The 21,856-nt window shown below is 40.5% G+C and overlaps 1 protein-coding gene across 1 annotated transcript; it reads left to right on the top strand.

The window, feature by feature from the left end:
- The first annotated feature begins 344 nt into the window (after positions 1–344).
- On the top strand, positions 345–19,190 carry mia2 (MIA SH3 domain ER export factor 2). The gene is made up of 28 exons (XM_074692403.1): positions 345–465; positions 568–701; positions 1,754–1,840; positions 1,988–5,843; positions 5,969–6,199; positions 6,387–6,487; positions 8,695–8,826; positions 9,042–9,063; positions 9,182–9,270; positions 9,462–9,533; positions 10,688–10,798; positions 10,911–10,982; positions 11,109–11,213; positions 11,348–11,470; positions 11,670–11,855; positions 12,012–12,102; positions 12,257–12,324; positions 12,408–12,478; positions 12,571–12,672; positions 12,779–12,875; positions 13,032–13,099; positions 15,592–15,677; positions 15,799–15,912; positions 16,457–16,615; positions 17,234–17,386; positions 17,513–17,565; positions 17,662–17,839; positions 17,941–19,190. The coding sequence occupies exons 1-28, from the start codon at positions 345–347 to the stop codon at positions 18,162–18,164; spliced, it is 6,906 nt and encodes a 2,301-aa protein (XP_074548504.1). The 3' UTR covers positions 18,165–19,190.
- The last annotated feature ends 2,666 nt before the right edge of the window (positions 19,191–21,856 follow it).

Below are 21,856 nucleotides of genomic sequence, written 5' to 3'. Positions count from 1 at the left end.
GTCTTTAAAAGAGCAAAGTCCATTTTAATCTAGATTAAAAATGTAAAAAAAAAAATGAGTCTGAATCAGACTTTTTGTCAATCACATGCATTAACTAAGAATTTTAAAGATTTTAATCTCACTTTGTGTTTTGTGACCTCTCACCAGGTTAAGTTTTTTCTAAACTGATGAGCATGTTAATGATTATGGGAAAGCAAGCCCCATATCTTATCTCAGCTCTCCCATTTACCATTGAGTCTTCATGACAGCACAGAGGCAACGTCCACTCGCCAGCACGACTAACTGGAGATATTTTCTTTAATTATGGACATTTTCTCTTGACACACTCCTGAAAAACTTCCAACATGGCTGATTCACAAGCCTACAGATTCCTATGGAGTGTGGGCATAGTTGCTGTTCTTTTGCCTCATTTATGTTCAGGATTGTTGTCTGACTATAAAATCTGTGGAGATTCAGAGTGTGAGAGTAAGTGCTAAGCTACTCAAACTGAGTTTGATGGTACACACTGTTTTTGATGATGTTAATCTTTCTTTTTTTCTTTTTTCATTTGTGTTTGTCTGTCTGTAGGCTTGATGAGCAGAGTACAGGCCATCAGGGATCACCAGGGTAAAGACTGTCGTTACCTTAACTTCAGGCGAGGTGACACCATCTTTGTTTACCATAAACTGACCGGAAAGAGGGAGGACCTCTGGGCAGGCACTGTAAGTCTAATGTTTCATGTTTATGTCTCTTTTCTCACCTTTTTGTCTTAACCTGTAACAGTAAGTGGTCTCACCCAGAGAAAAGGGTTTGTCGTGTAAGGTTCTAGGTGAAAGAGGATAGTCCTGATTACCATACAGATAGATCAGCTGGGTTGAAACACTGACTGTCCCTGATGAACTCAGATTTCCTTGGTACACTTCAGTTTACTTAATACTGACAATTTTTTTTTATTTTATACCTTAACATTTAATAAAGTAATATAAAGAAAAAGTTCTGCTGAGTAGGATAATTTCTTCTCCTGGAATAATTATCCAAATAATGTTGACCTTGCCCGAAGACTAAATTGATGTCATTGTACCTCACTCCTACTTGACTATACAACATACAAAGACTGGATTGTATTGTATTAAATTTGACTTAAAGAGGGGGTACAGTGGGTATTATTTTACTTTTAGATGTCATACTATTGTCCTTCTTTTACCCCTGTAGTAGCTTTACATGATTTACATATTTAAAAAAAGCATGTTTCCCTGCTCGATCAGCCCCCTTCCCTCTGATTGGCCAGTTGTTGGGGCAAAGATATAGGCTGACCTTAGGGTTTGCAGCCTACCACTCCAACCAGGGGTGTTAGAAGATCAGACCAGTTATGGTATTCTTATGTGATGACCTCATCATTTTAGTGTCATGTAGATTTAATGTTTTTGTTGTTGTTGTTGTTGTTGTTGTTGTTGTTGTCTTGTTTTCAACAAACCATTTTGAGTAGTTTACAGACAGATTCAGGAATTTTCTGCAACATATGAATAGAAGGCGGTTTGTAAATCTGTACACAGTTAGTGGTGGACATTCCTCATTGTTACTTTATATAAATGCTTAGAGTGTGGGACAGCATAATACTCCTCTTTAAACAGCATCATAACAACCTTTGCAATCATTAAAAGTGAAATCAAACCATGTGCCATCTGTGTGTGTCTCTATTTGATTTCTTCTTTTCTTCTGCAGTGCTGTGGCTCTACAGAACTAAACCTGCTGCCTTCTTCCCTCTTTCTTTCAGATTGACAAACAGTTTGGTTACTTCCCAAAGGATGCTGTGCGAGAGGAGCATCTTTATGCAACTGTGAACAGAGTTTTAGAGACACAGGTAAACAGGCCCTAACTGAAGTTTCTTTTCAGCTTAGAGGCCTCAAACACAACAGAATATGTATCACATCAGCTGATTGTCTGTGAATTAGTTCAGAAAAGACAGCAGCCTTTTAACTTGAGTGCCTTTATTTCTTGCGTCATCCAGAAATCTGATTTCTTCTGTATGGACGAGCATGGTTATCCTATTGACTCCAGCCATCTAGACAGTGATGAAGACGAGGATGATAATGGAGTCCAAAACCAGGAGCCAGAAACAAAAGAAACTGCCCCTTATGTAGATGATAAAAACACTGAAAGTCCATCAACACCAGAAGTCGTCTCAACAGGACCTCAAGGTTCAGCTGATGCCGCACAGGAAGAGCCGAACAAAAACTCAAATGCTGATGATGATGCTGCTGGGACTCAGGAGGAAGCACAACAGGATCCTGCATCTTCAGAGGAACAAGGTGGGTCTGCATCCTCTCCTTGGCTGGGTTCTACAGTGACAGGATGGTTAGGTCTGGCTACAGAGGAAGAGTCTGCAAACGTGGCTGAAGCAGAGAAAAAAGATGAGGGAGGAGAGACTCAGGCTGAAGCTTCTTCTTTAGCTGCTTCTCTGACGGGATGGCTGGGGATGGGAGAGGGTGGAGATGATGGCGTGGAGAGAAGTAAAGAAGAAGAGGCTGAATCCTTCTCTTCATCCATGACTGGATGGCTTGGATTTGGAGGAGAGGAAAAAACTGAAAATCCAGCAGACAAAGAAGATGTTAAAGAAGAGGAGGAAGAGCAGGAACCAACAGAGACATTCAGGAGTCGAAGGATGTCTTTGGATCTCGAGGGCAGCCAAGTACACAAGGAGGAAACTGGAACACTGGGTTGGCTTGGAAATGGATTATCAAGCACTCTGGGTTTTGGACAGAGCAATCAGGAGGCAGAGACAACTGAAAGAAAAGCAGAGGAGACAGTCAAAGAGGAGGAGTCTGGTTCTTGGTACGATATGGGGGTGGGAACCATTTTTGGCTTCAATAAGGACACAAGTGAAGAGAGCACAGAAAGTGGTTTCCAGGAGACAGACGCTGATAAAACAGTTGATGAGCAGACAGGAACAGAGAGTGTAGCTGCTGATCAGTCACAACCTGCACAAACAGATGATTTAATTATAAAAACAAATGAGGAATCAAATGTGGAGGTGATTCTTGATGATGAAAATATCCCAGCAGAGGCAGAGACAGTGCCCAACACTGCAGAGCCAGTGATTAGTGAGAGTGCTGATGAAGGTGCTTCAGAGAGTAGAGAAGAGTCAGCCGAGGCTGGAGAGGGAATGTTTTTACAACCTGATAACTTTGTTCAAACTGAGGATAGAGAAGTGGATAAAGAAAATATTTTAGATGATGAAGAGAAAAAGAAAGAAGAACCTGATTTAGGAACAGCAGATTTAGAGGGTAAAGATAATCTGACATCACAAGCAATCGAAAATGAGGGTGATGATGACGACAATGATGAGTCTGATCAGGATACCATAAAACATCCGGACACCAAAAACCTGTCTGATCTCAGTTCTTTAGATTTTGTTTCAGACTCAGAAAGACGTTCTGTTACTGGTGAGAATAACATATCAGAGAGCCTGGTCCAGGAAAGTGCCAAGCTCCAGAGTCAGACTCATGATGGTGACGGTGATAGTCATGAAGGGGATATGCGTAACCAAGAGACAGACTCACTTCAGAGAGAAAAATCTGAGTCTGAGACTGATGGGTTAGCAGAACAGAGTCAGATATCTGCAGGAAAAATCAGCGCAGAGACTCAAGATCCAGACTCCAGTGAGCCTGAGACTTTTTCACAGTTAGAAAACAATGCACATCAGGACTCTGTGTCATCAGAAGAGCAAGAGAGGGCGAACCAAAGTGATGAAGATGCACACGAGCAAAGAAAAGCTGTTAAAAACTCTGAAAGAGACGCAGAAAACAACCTTGGTACCTCAACTGTACACTCCGACTTAGAGACTGAGGAGGACGAAGAGTCAGGGACTGAAGAGGACGAGAAGGAGATGGAAGACTTAAAAGCAGAGGAGAAACTGTTGAAGATGACAGAGATAGAGTCACAAGAAAAGCAGCAGGAAGTGGAGGAGGAAGAGCAGAATGAAGTGAGGGAGGTGGAGGAAGAGAAGAAGCAGAAAACAGAGAATGAGATAACAGAGAAGAGGGAACTGTTAGAGTTAGAAGAGTTAAAGGAGGAGGAAACGGTGATAGTAGGGGACCAAAAACCTTTAGAGACAGAGGAGTCAAAGGAGGAAACGACACAAGACTTGGGGAAGTCGGAGGAAGAAGTGGAGCTGAGCAAAGTGGAGGAAGAACAGCATGTTGGAGGAGAAGAGGAAGTAAAGCAGGTGGAGGTAGAAGAGTTAGAAGAAGACAAACACGTTGAGATCAAGAAGCTGAAGGAAGAGGATGAAAAAGACAAGAATGATCAAATTCCATCACTGAATGTTGAACAAGAAGTGGAAAGCAATGACAGGCCGGAGTCAGAAAACACAGAGATGGAGAAACAAGATCAGCTTGAAAACGTCCAGATAGGAGGAAACAAAGAAACAGAGCAGATAGATGAGAGAGAGGATGTTGAGGAGAAAGCTGAGGTGGAGAGGAGAGACAGTGAAGATACAAAAGACAGAGAGGAGGAGGGGTCAGCAGAAGAGGCAATATTTGAGACAGAAAAGCTACATTTAGTATCTGATATGTTGGAAGGAAGTCAGACTGTATTATCTGAAAACAAGAGGGATGACGTTAAAACACAGGATGAGAGCGTTAAGGAAGTAGTTAGGCATGATGATGCTGAGACTGATGAGAGAAACGAAGAGAAAGAAGACGCCAAAAGTGTCCAAGCTAACGAAATTTATGAAGCTGTGGGAGTTGAAGAAAGTGTATACACAAACAATGATCAGCCACTTTTAGCTGAAGACATCCAAGGTGGACTTCCTAGGGAAGTCTCACCCGGCCAGGCATCTGAAGTCGAAGGAAACAATCAGGTAAAAACCACTAAGCTTGTTGATGACAAAGAGAACTACCAGGGAGATGAAGCTGGTGTTGAAAATAGAAGCAAAGAGATTTTCACTGAGGAGAAAACAGAGCAGACAAATGGTTATATATGGGAAGAGGGGGAGTTAAACATGAAGCATGCTGATGAAAGAGTGAATGAGGAAGCTGATCTGATGACGATGAGTTATCAAAATACAAGCAGGACTGAGATCACGACAGAGGGTGAAGTTTTTACGAACGAAATCTTTGAAAGTCAGGCTGTGGTGTCTGACCAAACTCTTCCACAACACTCAGCTGCTTCATCACTGCCACCCCAGAGTCCTGATAATGAGGAAACCAAAACTGAAGGTGGTAGTGCATTCGGCCTTTTCAAAAACACCTTCAACTTTTTTGGCCAAACACCTGCCACAGAAACAGAAGAATCCACCGTGTCTCCTGAAAGTTTGGATTCTAATACACAAGAAACACCTGGTGTGCAAACTTCTATGACTCCTAAACAACAACCAAACGTACACTCAGACACTCCAGTCCCTTTGTCAGAGCAGCAGCTACACCCATCTCTGTCTCCACCCCAGACCCCCGAACCTTATCCCACTGCTGCGTCCCTGAACAGAGAGAGTCCCCTCCACACCAAAACTTTCTCCAAACAATACAAGAACCTCCACACCTTCTTAAGCACAGATGACACAGTGATGCTGGGGGACCTGTTCGGGCGCCACAAGCTGCAGTTCTTGGATGACAGTTTAGAAAGTCAAGAAACAATGACTGGGGATCCTGACACTAATGAATCTATACTGTCAGATGTGGAAATACTCCTGCATCATCACAGAGAGATGCTGACAACTCCGCATGTGAAGCTGTCAGATGCCCCGCAGGAGGACAAAAACAAGACCAAGATGCTCATCGCTCTCCAGAAGCTAGAAATGCTGCTCGCTAAAGTGCGAGAGACTTTCAGCACAGGAAAACCAGACAGCAGTTACACAAACCATCAAGGTATTCCTGGCTACAAAAGAGAATAGCTGAAATGATTGATGTTTGGAGTTTGTGTCATAATTTGATTTTCAGTTTGAATCAGTTTGCCAGAGTGCATGTTTTGTTGTTTTTTCTGTTAAATACAGCTGAGAGCAGCTGTGTGGGTGACTCCTGCTTAACTCCCAGTAAAGATAAAGAGATGGCTGCTGAAGGAGAGTCTCATAAGGTGGATTCCTCACTGGGCATGGAAAACAACACACCAAAAGATGAATGGATGGGGCTGGATGAAGGAAATGAAGGAAAACTGAGAGGAGATACAGATAAACAAAGTGTCACCAAGGATAACTTTCAGCCACAACCATCACAGGCGCTGGAAGGTATGGATGACTCAGACGTTGGCCAATCATGAGGGATTAAAGATTATTAGAACGAAGGGACGACTGCAACAACCTGCCTGTGTTTAAATTTAATAAAAAGAAAAAATTCGGATCATTTTCAATCAAAAAAGAGAAATGTATGAAATATTTCATTCACAATTTCTTTTGTTTGCTATTCTAACTCCAGGGCTACCGCAGCAAATCCTGGACTTTGTTTATACAACGGCAGAGGAATCAAGTATTCATGTTCATGCAGCAAGGGAGCTCCTTGTGTGGCTGACTGTACAGGTAAGAGTTAAGAGTAGTTTTTAACCCAGTAAAGGCTAAATGAGGTTTGACTATTACTCAGTGATAGGATCGATAACTTTTGGCACTATGTCTAAATGGGATTAAAAAAACTACTACATTGATATTTCTTCAATCTGCATCATTCAGCTTCCCAGCTGCAGCAGCATAGGTAGAAATATAACAGGTGTGTGTCTGTGAGGGCTTCATCATACAAATAATAAGCTGCAGAGACTGTATGGAAGAATTAACTTTTACAGTTCATGACCTAAACACTGGCCTATCTACATTGAATAAGTATTTTAAACTAGACTGCATGCTTTTGGCCTGTCTTGGTCTTCACATGTTCATCCAACAGTGTCACCAGTTCTTTAAGACACTGGAGTGACTGGACTGATCTACTTCTCACCAAGCATTCAGCTTTGCCTGCCCCTCAGCTGTCAAACAAGCTTAGCCCCCGCCACCATCACTCACATTCCCTAGTGCTGCTGGCTCTATTACATGACACACACGGTCAGAGCCAGCTGGCTATCACACTACTTTAAAGGAAAATTGTTATAAATGTCTGAGGATTGTAGTGATTCACTAGTTTCAAATGGATGGACAAAAGGGAGGTTCGGTGAGTAACTTTTTTGAATAAAGACATAAATCTGTCAAAGTGAAGTCTTTACCTGTGCCCTACTTAGACCAGCATGTTATTAGCATACAGCCGTAACTTAACACGTGGCACGTGGTTAAAACTCGCCCGAAATACGCGAGGTATGAGTCAGCGTATTTTCTAAGAATGACTGCTCTTTGATACGTCAGATAGTCTTAATACACCTGTTTCATTTGTTGTGATGTCTCTTTGAAACTCCTCCGTTGTGCCAGTGTGGCATTTTACAATTGGTGACGTTGAGAGTGAACCATTCAAACAGGAGGGTGTGTGCTAATACTGCTACAATTTTGCGGAGGCTAAAATCAATGCATACAATCAAAAAAATATTAAAATAATATTACTGTGTTTGTATTATTACATTGACTAATAAATAGACTCCATAGGAATCTTTAAAACAGGGGCTGTGCAAAAGTCCAGCGTTTAGTCCCCCCCGCGACGTGCAGTTGACGTCGCCCAACCCAAGCGTCGTTGTTGTGAATAGGGATGTGAAACCGCCGCAAACCCGGTTGATGGCTTCAGTTTCTTCTCCTTATGCTGTTTAAATGAGTGTTACCGGTTCATTAACGACCAAATGAAGTAATAAAGACATGGAGGACAGCACGGCAAGTGACCAGTTGGCCAGCAAAGCGGCCGACTTTCAGACGACGGCAGAAGCTTACTACAGCATCGCTGTGGAGAAAGTGAAGGATGTAGGTTATGTGGCAGGTTTCGTTAGCATTTCCTAACTAGCAGTCACAGCTGACATAACCTAGCGGACTCGTAAGAGGTGCTCAGTATTACTACTAAGTCTATTTTTTATTCTTTACAACCATTGTTTGTTTACATAGGAGTTCTGCCAGTGCTCTCAACCAACTGTCAAGGCTGCTGAAAGTTTTGTTGCTGTATAATTTGGTTGCTTACACTTAGCTAACATTCAGCCAGCTAATTGATAGGGGCATGATCAAGGTTTGTGCTCTCCTGCAGTTTCCTGTCTTTTTATCTGAATTAAAACGGTGTTTGTCAAGTGTACTTCAGGCAGACAAACGGATAATTTATCTATTCACATCTTGTGCCTGTAATAATTGAGTAGTTAACTGGTAATTAGTACTACTCAAAGCTAAGTACTATAAATGCCAGCTTACTATCACATTTCTAAATAGTTCATCTTTGCTGTAAATATTACGAATTTCAAAGCAGATGGAAAAGGTCAGAGGCTTTTGTTCTTCACTATGGCAAAGTAAGAAGTGGAACCCAGCTTGCTCAAGAAACAGCTGTTGTGTTGCCACAGTGTCCGCTGGGCTACATGGAAAAATCACTCATGTTAAATTGGTTAAGCTATATCTGTATTTAAAAGCTTTCAAGGTCCCAAAGCTTTCTGTTGCTTGCATAGGGACTTGTTTGCAGCTGAGCTGTGTCAACAAGCTCAGCCAATGGCAAACAATAATTAAAATATTGAGTTTTCTATTATTGACAATCCACTTTTCACTCTGAAGCCTAATAACCCATGCAACTGTCCTATAAGATAATCAGTAAAACCTCCTGTTGATTTGAAAGCTATCCTCACTTTGTTTAGGTTGTATCAGCGTTGCCCGATGACATCAGGCCTGGACCAGACCTGTACGGGGTGCCATGGGAACCAGTCATCTTCTCCAGCCTGTTGGGGCTGGTTATAATGCTGATGTTCACCTGTAGATGCTACAGCTCTGTGAGTATTTCATATAAACACAGTGATATGAAGCCTAATGTCAATATCTGAGTCAACACCGGAAATATTTTAATGTTTATAATATGTTACTTTAAAATAATCTTTTCTCAAAACAGTACTAATACCAGAGATCACATTTTTGTCTTTGTAATCTGATGGATTAACAACTGATCGTGCTTTAACTCACTTGTCATCGATATTTTATTTCCTTGCAGGTGAAAAGCAGATTATATTGCAGTAAGTTCTTGCTGGATATTCCCTCATATGTTGTTAATAACCTTTGATGATAATAATATTACTGTTATGAACCCTTTGTAACAGAAATGTTTTTAAGTGTGTTATTCTCTGTTTTCAGGTAAAGAGCGGTGGATGGCGGGGCAGGTTGCACAGCTACTGGACGAGAAATGTAAAGTCCTTGAGACTCTCAGCAAATGTCAACAAGAGGTTGGTTTGTGTGCTAATTGTCTTGATGGCTGCTTAAAGACATCTGTTATAAAAAAAAAAAAAACATTGAGCTGCAGCCAGATTTGCGTATTATGTTTTGATTTGTGTCTAATTTGTGATGAACACCATTTAAACCCTGGTGGTTTTTATCCACTCACAGATTAATATTTTCTGTTATCTGTCATTTGCAGTACGATGACCTGGAGACCTCGCTGACAGATCGGGGTATTTTGGCTCAAACTCAGAAGACAGAACAATTGGAGGTAAGGCAGAAAAAAATAGAGTACAAGTGCTTGTAATTGACGTCACACTACACCAAACTTTTCATATTTTGAGTCATTAGATATTTTTTCATGTGTGCATTCACCTACATTTTTGTCACCAGTCTTAAAACTGCACCTGATCATTTTTTGTCTACTTGTGGGCAACTGGAAAAGGCCCAGTACTGACGCATCATTGTGACCAGTTAGTTCGATATGAAGAGCTTGGGAGCAGCTCATTTATGCATCCAGCAGTTATGATGGGAGAGAACAGTGATATTCAGTCAGGGTCTTCTTTCTGGACACCTGACAGATATTCATTTATATGAAGTTATCTTTGGTCTTGCAAACTTAGGAGATGAATGTTTTACTCTTTATCCACTTTACTTATTACTTATTAGAGCCCGACCGATATGGGATTTTTGGGGCTAATGCCGATACCGATACTGGGGGCAAAAAGAAGCAGATATCTGATATAGCGACTGATATCTAATATATCGGCTGATATATAATAAATTAATTGATATACACAGGATGAATACTGTATATGAACACAAATTATTACTAGCTATTGAAAAGTTCCATCCTTCATTTAATGCATGGGCCTAAAGCAGATTTTAAGTAACAATGTAGCTGCTTTCAAAACATGCAATAAATACAATTACAACAAAATACATTGAAACATTTTCAAAAATGATTTCAACGAAGACAATAACTTGTGAATTTATAAGCCCAGGTTAATCCTGCATGGCATTATGAAGTGAGAAGCCCTGTAGTAGCCTTATATTAATTAACACACAGGAGCAGGAGCGACAGAATCTCCGGAGCGATGTTGATTAATCGATGACAGGCTATAATCAGCCCGATTAATCGGCCAGCCCAATTAATTGGCCAGGCTCTACTACTTATTTACTTTTCTCTGTAAGCAGCTTTTTGTTGACTCTGAAAATAAAACCCTAAGAGCAGCATTAAAAAGTAAAGTGGCACACTGCAGGGGTAAACTATCAGCCAAACTAGCTACAACTGCTATTCCATTTTTATGATAAAAGTATTAATCATAGATACTCAAACCTAAAGATCTATAATGCACTGTGATCTGACCTTTTCTCATTTTTTTTTGAGAGTTTGCTAAACACGTTTTATTTTCTTCCCCTAAGGTCAAAGCCAGGCAGTTGGGCCAGGATAAGAAAGAGCTGGAGAGGGATCTTAAACAACTGAAGGATCAAGTGGACCAGCAGAGAGAACACAGGAAAGAGCAAGAAAGGAGGGTAAGAGAGAAAGACACAGATTGTTAAAAATCTAGCCAACTATAAAATACAAGTATTAATCAGGAAGGAACATGAGTCTGAAAAAAAGTTGTTGTTTTTTTTATTTATCCAGATAGCGTTGCTTGAAGAGAGCATGAAAACATGTGAAGAAGAAACAAAAGACCTCCAGTCACAAGAAGAACAGGTGCCGATCCCCTTTATGAAAATATTATAAAATAACATCCCTCACATTTTTATTTTCTTTACTCCTTCTTTTCTGCTCTGTCACATTGTGTAGCATATCACAATAATGCTTCCTGTTCATCTCTAGGCACAAACTACCCTCAAAGTGTACAATATGAACAGTGAGAGACTGCAGAGGAATCTGGAAACTGCCGGAGAGGAAAACAATCTGTTACAGGACAGTAATGCACAGGTATGACACTGTCCACACACAAACAGTGATCTAAATTTCAATTGTGAAATGTCACATTTTCAAAATGTGATCAAAAATATGATCTCAATTTTATTCTAATATTTTTTTTGCATCTCGTCCTGACGTTTCTGCAGCTGAGGCAGCAGGTGGAGGGATGGGCGGAAAGAGTCAGCGAGTTGGAGGCAGAGATAAGCAGGTGTGAAGCCTCCCACAGCGGGATGCTGCAGGATGTGGCCAACAAAGATGAAAGAATCTGGGTAACAACAACTGTTTATGAGCTGAACACTTTGTGTCATACTCAACCATGGGTTGTACATGTAATTAGTTTTTAAAACATTGGATTTTTCTCAAGAATTTTTAAAATAAGACCGCACACTGCTGTAAAAGGTCATCTCAAGTTAAAAGTAGTCAGTCAAACATACATTGGATTGGTTCTGATTATTTGTATCCCCATAGTCTTTGACAGATCGGCTGCTCAGGATGAAAGCTTGGGATTCAGACCTGAAGGAAGAGGGAGGAGAGGAAGAAGAAAAAGAGACGTCAAATGGCACAGCAATGAAAGGAGAAGAAAATGGGAGAGGAGATAAAACAGACTCACAAGGCCACCTCCAGAAAGTCCAGAAACTTATCTATGCTGCTAAGGTGTGCAACTTAAACTCTACCAAGCAAACAGTTGCTGCACTTATGCAGAAACTTGAATCAGATTGTATTAAATGTGAAGTTTTGACTTATTCAGATGAAACCTAAGTTTGAACTTCTGTGTGTTTACTCATCCACTGTGTTTGTTTTCATGTGTAGCTGAACGCAGACCTCAAATCAGTAGATGAAGACAAGGACAGAGCCTTTGCTAAACTTAACGATGAAATCAAAGCTAAAGAAGACCTGCAAGGTGAGTCAACTGATTTTATGATAACTCATTTTACCGAGGCTGTCATTGGGGAGTCTATTCAATCTGTTAATTGAATTAATGAAATAAGTAAATGCTAAACATTCAAGACTTTACGTGTCACTTTAGATTGATTGGTTTATTTGTTTGCTTCTAGTGAGTATAAAGGAAATGGAGAATGAGAAATTATCTCTGCAGTCAGAAACTGATAACTTCACAGAACAGGTACGTGACCTCAGCTACAGTTCATGATCTATTGTCCCATGTCCATTTTGGCATAGAATAACATCTTTTATTTGTGTTTACAGGCTCAAAAACTTCAGCAGAAACTCCACATTATGACAGAAATGTACCAGGATAATGAGCTCAAGCTGCACAGGTAAAGACGGATGAATGTACCAAGAAGCTTGAGCTATAATTATTCGTCCAGGATGTTGATTCCAGGATGTTGATTTATGTTTGTTTTCTCAGGCTGCTGACGGTGGAGGAGAAGGATCGTATGCAGAAGGAAGAGAGGTTAAACAAAGCAGACAAAAACATCGCTTTGGCCTTAGAAGAACTCAACAACTATAGGTAGCTGCTTCAACAAAACCATTACTGAGCACATTTTTAAAATCACTGATCCGCCCATGCACAGAGTCAAAATAAGCAGCTTACCTGTATTTCTCTGTCCATGCAGACAACGAGCAGCAGAGATGGAGGAAGAGCTGGAGAAAACCAAACAGTCTTATCAGACTCAAATATCTGCACACGAGAAGAAGGCGCACAATAACTGGGTTAGACATACTGACTTCAAAATTATTTAGAAAACGCATTCAACGTACCAGTTTAACTTCAACTGATCTATTTACTCATATTATGCTGTATCATATTACATCAAGGCATGCTGTGAGTTGGTAATTCATGTTACTTACCTTGGTTTGGTTTTCCAGCTGGCCGCCCGAGCAGCAGAGAGAGATCTTTCAGACATCAGGAGAGAAAACGCCCTCCTGAGACAAAAGTGAGCATACAGTTTTTCAGATTCAGAATATTTATTGTACCCTTGGGTAAATTCAGTGTACAGTGAGTGAGTACTCTCGTATTATAGACACACAAAACAACACGAGACAAAGTGAAAGTGACGACAGTGCTTAGGCTAAAAGAACAAGGAGTACAGCCCTGAGACAAAAAGCAAGATAAGTTAAAACATCAGTGGGTAAAAGAAGGCCTAATATGTGTCAAACCAAGCTGAAAGATAATTATGTGCCATTCAGAAAAACAATATGAAAGAAACAGTACAAGGAATAAATAAATTTGTGAGGTAAAGTTGCAATTTCTCTCATTTGTTAATAGCACGGATGGCTGCTGGTCTAAAGCTGTTTTTATATCGTCTGGTTTTACAAGCAGGAACCATGAACCTCCGCCCTGATGGAAGCAGCTGAAACTCTCCATTGAGAGGGTGAGAGTCATTTCTGACAATAGAGTTACCAATCCTCTGTAGCTGTTTGGCATACAGGGATTCTGGGTAAAGCTGAGACTCTCCTATCAGTTTACAAGACCATTTCACGATTTGGTTTGAACAGTTTTTGTTTTTCAATGGCACATTTCCAAACCATGAAACAAGACAGAAAGTCAAAACAGCTTCACAGTTTTCCTCAAAGTTTAGTTTGTGTTCAATGATAGTGCCAAGTTATTTGTATGTGTTGACATTCTCCACTATCTGACCGTTTAACACTCTAGCCTCATGATTAGAGTCCCTGTCTCTGCGAAAGTCGATGATCATATCTTTTGTTTTTGAAATGTTCATTCAAATGTTCATCACTGTGTCATTTTCACTTGTTCAGACCCTTTCTTGGTACAGAATTGCAGAATCATGCAGGCACATTTCCTCTGAAAGATATTTCAGCCATTACAGTGCATTTTGTTACTGCCGCGTAGTCATTAAGGTCCAAAGACGCGTGGAACGAAATGCTGCAGCCATCTTCAAATAAATGCTAAAAGGCTAAATTTGTAAAGTAAAAAAAAGATGGTCAAAATAAACTCTTTTTGTTAGGAAATGCAAGATTTAAACTGCATTTTTAATACCACAGTGTTTTTCCTGTTTCTTAGTGTAATGTTATTTTCAGTGTTGGGAAATACAGTGTTAAAACTAACAGCATTAAAACTAACAGCACCACTAACGGCGTTAGTTTTTCCAGTAACGGGTAATCTAATAAATTATTATTTCAAACATTATAACGCTGTTACAACCACCAACAGTGAAATGAGGGGTGTTACTATGTGTCTGACCTGCTGTAAATAAAATATGGGGAAAAGCAGCTGTAAATAAAATTTGGGGAAAAGCAGCAGACACACAAGCTATGATAAGTAAAATAATATTAACACATTTTAACAAAGAGCTGATGTTAAAATAAAGTTTTCATCAGCAAATCTCACACAGCTACCTGTGTGTGTCTGTGTGACCTGCAGTCAGAGAGGATCTCCTGCAGTGTCTTTGGATCAAACCAACTTGAGAGAGGGGTGGATGCTTTTTGATGTTTGAATGTAAGGCACAAGTAGCCAACTTGTTTTGTCTCGAAAAAAAATATATAAGAGATGACAGGACCAGACTTAAAAATAAGGGGTTAATCAGGAGAAATTACAAGTCAGGAGTGGAGTGACAGACAGGATTAACAAGTGTGAGACTCCCTCCTAAATCAGAGAGTTGGCAGGTCTAGCAGACACAGGACAGGAGCAGTAAATTTGATGTGTGCAAGTGCCGAGCGATCTGTTGGACTAAAACTGGCATTTTCAGGATGAAACTTAACAGACACCACGTCGTCATTGATGTACACTGCAAAAAAAATGAAATCTTATCAAGTGTTTTTGTCTTTTTTTTAAGCAAAAATTGTCTTATAATACTCGATATGAGCCACTTTCAACTTATCAATCCAGAAAAACGTCTTGTTTCAAGTTATCAGAGTACAAAAATGAGGTTTGAATCGCTTGTAACCAGTTAAAAAATCTGCCAATGGAACAAGAAAAAATTGCTTGAAAATTTCCTTGAGACTAGAACAATGTCTTAATACAAGTAACTTTTCCCTTGTTCCATTGGCGGATTTTTGTACTGGTTACAAGCAATTCAGACCTCATTTTTGTCCTTAAATAACTTTAAACAAGACATTTTTCTGGATTGTTCATGTGAATTTGGCTCATATTGAGTCTACAAAGGAATTTTCTACTGAAAATAAGACAAAAACACTTGATAAGATTTCAGTTTTTGCAGTGTAAAAGGCAAGAACAGACGTGAACATTATGCCAGAGACCAAAACCTGCTCAAATGCGACTTCTTTTGCAGAATTACAGTTTAAAAAAAAAAATTAATGTCATTACTACTTTCTCTGCTAACTTATTACTTGTATGAAGAAGTAATTAAGTTACTAATTCAATCATTTTTTCACATTATATACTCCCTACATAACATGTCAAGGACCTGACATTTTATTTGAACCTTGATCTTATGTTTGCTTACAGGCTTACCGACACACAATTCAAACTTGACACCCTGGACAAAGATCCCTACGCTTTGGACAGCTTGGCAAGACCACTACCCTTCAGAGGTTAGCTTGCAAGCAAGAATCAAATGTGCATTTAGCTCTGTGGCTAAAAGACCATCATCTAAAAACATCCAAACAGAGATTCCTGTATCTTTGTATCACCTGAACTATTCTCTCCCTCCAGCTGAAAGGTCTCCATATGGGCCGTCTCCTCTCGGCAGACCTGCATCAGAAACTAGACCTTTCCTATCTCCACCAACACTGATGGACGGTCCACCTGCTAGACTGTCTCCTAGAGGTACGCACACACACGCACACGCATCATAATCTGCATGTACAGAGATTTAGTGTCATGTTTATTTAGTTTATCTGAAGGTTAAGGGATTTCAGACCAGCCTCATCCTTTCTTTTTAAACTGAGCGTTGCCTGTTTCTCCAAGGTTTTGTAAACCTCATCAGCCAAAACCTTAATGTTATTTTACGTACAGTAAATAAGTTAAAGTAGTGAGACTGAATGCTTGCAGCATGTGGGAGATTAACAGCTGGCTGTAGCATGGTCACTCCTCTGTCGGTTGGTGTGTATGCTGGCATGCTGTTGGTAGAAAGTGTAGAACTGTTTGCTGATTTGTCTTTAACGTTTTGATCAGGTTTGTATTCATTTTATCCTTTCACTCTTTCTCTTTGTCCCTCTCTTACTGTCTCACTGGTTCTGATGTAACTCTCTGATATCTCGCACGTCTCGTTTTGTTACCTCTTTGTCCCCCTCTCCTCTCCTTGTCGTTTTTCTTCTTTCCTCCTTCTCTCCCTCTTTTGGGTCCTATCCTTGGATCCTTTCCTCTGCAGTGCCAAGAGGTCCAATGGATCACCTAGGTGGACCAGGGGAGATGGAGCGGACTGGAGGCCCTCATTCAGACAGCGGCTCAATCTCTCCTTCATGGGAGAGGGATCGCAGGGGCCCCCCACCTGGACCTCCTGGGCCTCCTGGGCCCCCGGGACCTCCAGGTTTGTGTGTGATTGTGTATGTTTGAAAGAGGGAGACAAAGAGAAAGTAAAGAGGGGATTCAGTAACGACATGGTGATGGTCACAGCCTGAACACCCTCAACTGCCACTGAAAACAAGAAGGTTCAATATTCAGATCATTAAAGAACCACTTTGCTCTGTTTAAACTGAAACTAAAGAGGTGAGTAGTCAAGGGTTAAAACCGTCAGAGTGTTTCCAGCAAACAGATCATCCTGACTCTATGGTGAGCTGTCTACACCTTGATGCATCCATCAAAGGCATTTTCTATCTGTGCACTAATACTTTGACATAACAAAGCTAAAGCAGAGGTGTTACTTCTCACACTTATCGTGGTCTTGTGTCCCTGATAAAGCACGGTACAGGTCCCACAGCTATGGGTAAGGTCATAAGTTGCACCTGTGCTCTTCAAATCTGTAGAAGTCATATAGGTGCATGTATATGCATGCTAGGTGCATTTTGACCGTGCATGTGACTCAAGTATTCTGCTACTTTGATCACAGGGAACCTGGTCTGCTGATGCTCAGTGATGGTTTCCCAGGAGCTGCTGACACAGCTTCACGTGTCTTTGTGTTGTTTACTAGTGTTACTGTGTGTTTCAGGCTATATGTTTCCTGAACCAGGAGGTCCAATCTACAGGAGACCTCTGCCACCTCCAGGAGCTATGGGACCTTTACCCCCTGGGCCTTTCCCTCCAGGCCCTCTCCCTCCAAGGGGTCTACCCCCAGGACCCTTCCACCCTGCAGACATGGCGGGTGAGACGCTGAAATTTCTAAAAACAACCAAATGTTGGTGAACATATGTTTACATTCTTCAGTAGAAAATGAGATGGCAGACATCAGAGAGTTCAGTTCCTCAGTATGTTCATCATGTTCATGCAGATGGTTCATTCAGAGAGAACAGCTTTGGGCCTGGTGAACAGGATCACAGAGAGGTCAGAGACGACATGTTGAAAAAAGTCTTTATTTTTGTTGGTTGTAGTAGCACTGCTTTGATGTGTTTGTGTCTTAACTGTATTCTGTGTCAACAGCCTGGTCCTCCTGACCGAAGGACTTCTCCTGATGCTGATCCCAGGATTGGGGGCCCACCCCCTCCAGGACCTCCCATGGGCCCAATGGATGGTCCCTTTCCACGCAGAGCTCCCTTTGGACCACCACCTCCAGATTTCTACCCTCCCAGGGGTCCTGGGGGCCTTCCCGTCAGACCTAGTGAGCACTTCCATCTATGCTGGCCTCTTGTTGATCTTGTTCTCTCTTTACACACTGTCATGGTTGGTGTTACACTCTTCCTCTCCACCTTTTTCCTCCAGTGTGGGCTCCTCCTCCACCAGGGATGATGTTACCTCCACGCTTCCCTCCTGGTGGACCTCTCCTTCCTCATCCACACCAAGCTCCTCCCATGAGGCATCCTTTTCCAGATGGCCTTCCTCCTCCCTCAATGATGGGTCCTCTTCCTCCTCGGCAGCCCCTCCCCTCTCCACCCCACAGCCAGTCACCAGAGGAGCACACACCCTCACCTGAAGATGCCATTTGAACTTGATCAGGTCACTTTGAGCTGGAAGATGAAGCATTTCTGGATGAAACTAACCGCTGTTAGATGTTTGCTTGGGCAGGTTTCTGTTTTCTGTTTTTATGTTTCCTTTAACAGCTAACTGTTAGCCAGGGTTATGTCTTTAATGAAGCACAGAGAAGCTGTCAGACTGCTTAGTTTCTCTTTTAGTGCTGCTTAGTTGTCATCCTCTATTTTCAGCCTTTATTCTTCCTGTCTTCTGCCTTTACTCCTGCCTTTTTTCTGTTTTCTCTCCGGCCCTGTTGTCACAGATTTTCACTTCTTGCGGAAAACTATGGCCGAGCCTGAACCTGAGTGTGTGTGAATGTAGCCATGTGAACCAGAAACAGCTGCTTGTTTGCCTGATAGTTGTACGATGGTTTTCACCAGCACTGCAGGTAGATATGAGGTGTGTAGAAATGCTCTACAGTCTGTGGCATGGAATTGAAGCTTGACTTTAAACATTTCGTCCTGATGGCACAGAAAGAGGAATCTTAATAATAAATGAGAAGGCCTTTTTAGGCATTAAACTCCACCTCGTTTCACATCATCAGTTTTACTGTTATCACAGGAAATTTAGATGAGTAATTTAGAACACATTAGACATGAATTTTAATACACACAAAACATCACAACATTTTTGTTTTTCTTAAACTAAAATTATTTTTGTGGAAAAAATCTGCAAAGGTCAATTAAGAAAGTCTTATAATATATATATTTTAAGAGGTAAAGCTAAATTTCTGTGGCCTCTGTGTGGGAATCACAGGTTTTCTTTCAAACAGCAGGTGTTAAACTCTGCTTCTCATCACATTTCGTTAACTTTCATCCAGCCAAGGCTTGAAAAATGGCTGCTTGTAGCAGCTGTTTTTATTTTTTGGAAATAACTGTGATTCACTGTGGTGGTCACAGTGCAGTGAACTCAAAGGACTGACTGGAAGAGAAACTTCTTATAAAGTTGGATGATAACCATGTGAATTTTGTAAAAAGTGATGATAAATAGGAGAATAAAGACTGTCAAATTGTCATTGACTCTGTATCTTACTCATTCACACACAATCACTGGAAATGTAAAAGCATTCATATGTTGTTATGAGAGGAGACTGGTTGTAGTTTTTAATGTAGTAATAATCATCTAATGGTTTTTTAACCATGGGGTATCTGATGCAAATATGTAAATATATACTTCGCCAACACGACACTGACTTCCCATCACAACTGGTGTATGAAGACCTCCAACTGTGTGAGCACACTCTCTTATGATGGACCATTTAATCACTCACAGGTGGTTTATTTCAAGCTGAATGACAAATGAAATTCAATCCAATGAAAACTGATTTGTGTTTTCATCTCAGAGTCTTGATTTTTCAGCATCTCTTAAATTCAATATTCAGCTTTCACCAGCTGCTGAAGTGCTTTACACACCATCCTTTAGACAGCCGTTCTTGAAACCCAAAGAGTAGAGCCTCTAAAAGAATGGTCATTTATACACTGGCCTGCTGAAGTGTTATCAAAGCCTAAGTTTCCTTGACAACAGCCCTTGATTAATTTAGGTGACTGTCATCTGCATCTTATCGTTAGTCTATGAATTGCTCTTAAACTTCCTGGTAGACGGTAGACGTCTGCCTAGAGCCGCCTATGTTCAGAGGCTACAGTCCATATGGCACTGATTGTTGGCTTGGTTCCTAAAAAAAGGACAGAAAAAACTACTTTATACATGTTAAAGGGAAATTTTGTAAACCTATAACTTTCTTCTCTTGTTCCCCCCTGGATTATAAACACCAGGCACACGCTGTAGTACAGTTTTTGTCCTGTACAGCTGATGAGCGTACTCACTGCACAGAGAATCTGGACTGAAAACAACTGGCTTCATGTGGTGTAAAGATTATTCCACCGTCTTTGCCTGAAGCAAGAGCCAGTTGTGTGTTGTTCTTGCCGCAAGCACTAACATTTGGCTCTGGCTTCAAAAGAGCAGCTTGGACCAGCAGCCACTTGTGTTGTCTCTAGAGATGGAGGAGTAGGAGTTGTCTTCCCTCGTACTGGAGACAGGAAGAACAAGCTGTTATACAACGGACTGCCCAGACTAATTTAGAGAGAAAATCCATCTTTGAGGCTACAGTAGATTCTAGAGCTGCATAACCAAAGACAGTTTTCTTTGCAACATGGGAATAAAGTCCACCTGTTTCTGCAATCCAGAGTTAATATAATTTATATGTTATTTAGATAAATGTAAAAAATGAATGTGAGGAAAGACAAGATGGTATTGAAACGAATTGAGCACATTTTTAACATATTTTGTACATACACTTGTGCAAAGTTTTCTTTGTTTTTAGTTATATAAACTGTTGAACTGCTAACTTACTTATATTTCAATAAAACTCTGATGACACCTGGAGCTGAGAGGACCTGATGCAAGAGCCAAAGTCAAATACATTTTTTTTTTATTGTTAAAATTTGCACATTTTAATTGATGTTTAAAAAAAATCCAAAAATAGCCATTAGCCATAATGTTAATTAAAAAAAAATCTCTTCTCTACTTTCCTTTGTTGTCACATAATTCCTGAAGTGCTCTGTGGCAATAAAAAGGTTTCTCCAATCATAGATACAATCTTAACATGAGGATAGATTTTGTTTTTTCTTCTTGTTTTTGTGGTTGTAGGGTTGTAGTCTGTTACTCCTTTACTCCTACATTGTAAAATCACAGGTGTTTGCCTGTTGTGTTCTTTTGATTCATGGAAATGTCCGTTCAATTGGCCTCTTAATTCTAGCCCACAGCTTTTTGCAGCTGTCTCAAAACAATGGCAATTACTTGTGAGGGTGGTGAAATGCTTTCCAAAAAAAAAAAAATCTATTCACAACTGTAAATTTTATCCGTTACTGTAAAAATATAAACAAGAATAAAGGGGAGTTTTTATATATATAAAACCATGCAAAAAGAAAATGTTTGACATGTTTTCCAGGTTTCTTTGTTGCCACAAGACCCTTGAGGGCCATTGTCAGCAGGTTAATTTGGAAAACAGAGAAAATTGTTCACATGGGCTGTCTAATTTTCTATCAGCTAGCAAAATAAAGTATCTTAAGACTTTCTTGTTTTGTTGTCTGTTTTTGGATTCACTTGTTGATGTATTCCAGTGGCAGGAATCGCTGGTCACCAGGTTGAAAAGTTTTGGGACCCCCTTTCTTAAAGAGACAGCGGCTGAAATGAAGCAAACCGGACAGAAGCTTAGTCTGATTTTTTTTAAAGACCAATCTGTAAAAAATAATGTATGTTCTTAATTGTGTAAAACAACCAACAAAGCTATCAGGTAGACAATATATAGCCTGAAATGAGAGTAACCGCTCCTCTTCAGGTATCATGGTTAACCCCTCCCACTGAGGACAGCGCTCCCTCCAGGTTTTATTACACCAGTGGGATCATTTCTCAAAGATGGTTTTAGATCCTCTGTTCACCCTTTGATCAGCACCATGTTCAGGAGATGGAAGATAATGAGCTGCATCTTTAGGCCCAATATAAACACTTTGTAAACTCTGCTACAGAGAGCTGCTAAATAATTTATTTCTATGCTCCCCTGCAGTATTAACTAATATAGTATCATATAATGCAATAAAATGAAGTCCTATACGCCTGGCTGTCAGTGCCTCCTCTGTTCGATAAAAACAAACAACAAAAAGTTCTCATA

The sequence above is a fragment of the Halichoeres trimaculatus genome, unplaced genomic scaffold (genome assembly GCF_033239565.1).
Source record: "Halichoeres trimaculatus isolate MK-OKI-2021-1 unplaced genomic scaffold, fHalTri1.1 fHalTri1_scaffold_17, whole genome shotgun sequence".
Classification (NCBI taxonomy): domain Eukaryota; kingdom Metazoa; phylum Chordata; class Actinopteri; order Labriformes; family Labridae; genus Halichoeres; species Halichoeres trimaculatus.
Note: the sequence above shows the minus strand (reverse complement) of the source record. Positions and strands in the feature narration are given on the sequence as shown.

Bases quoted from the DNA above. Each gene is read 5' to 3' on its own strand.
- mia2 (XM_074692403.1), top strand. From the start codon at position 345: ATGGCTGATTCACAAGCCTACAGATTCCTATGGAGTGTGGGCATAGTT. The intron at 8,827-9,041 runs GTGAGTATTTCA...ATTTCCTTGCAG, and splicing joins CCTGTAGATGCTACAGCTCT to GTGAAAAGCAGATTATATTG. The intron at 12,673-12,778 runs GTAGCTGCTTCA...CTGTCCATGCAG, and splicing joins GAAGAACTCAACAACTATAG to ACAACGAGCAGCAGAGATGG.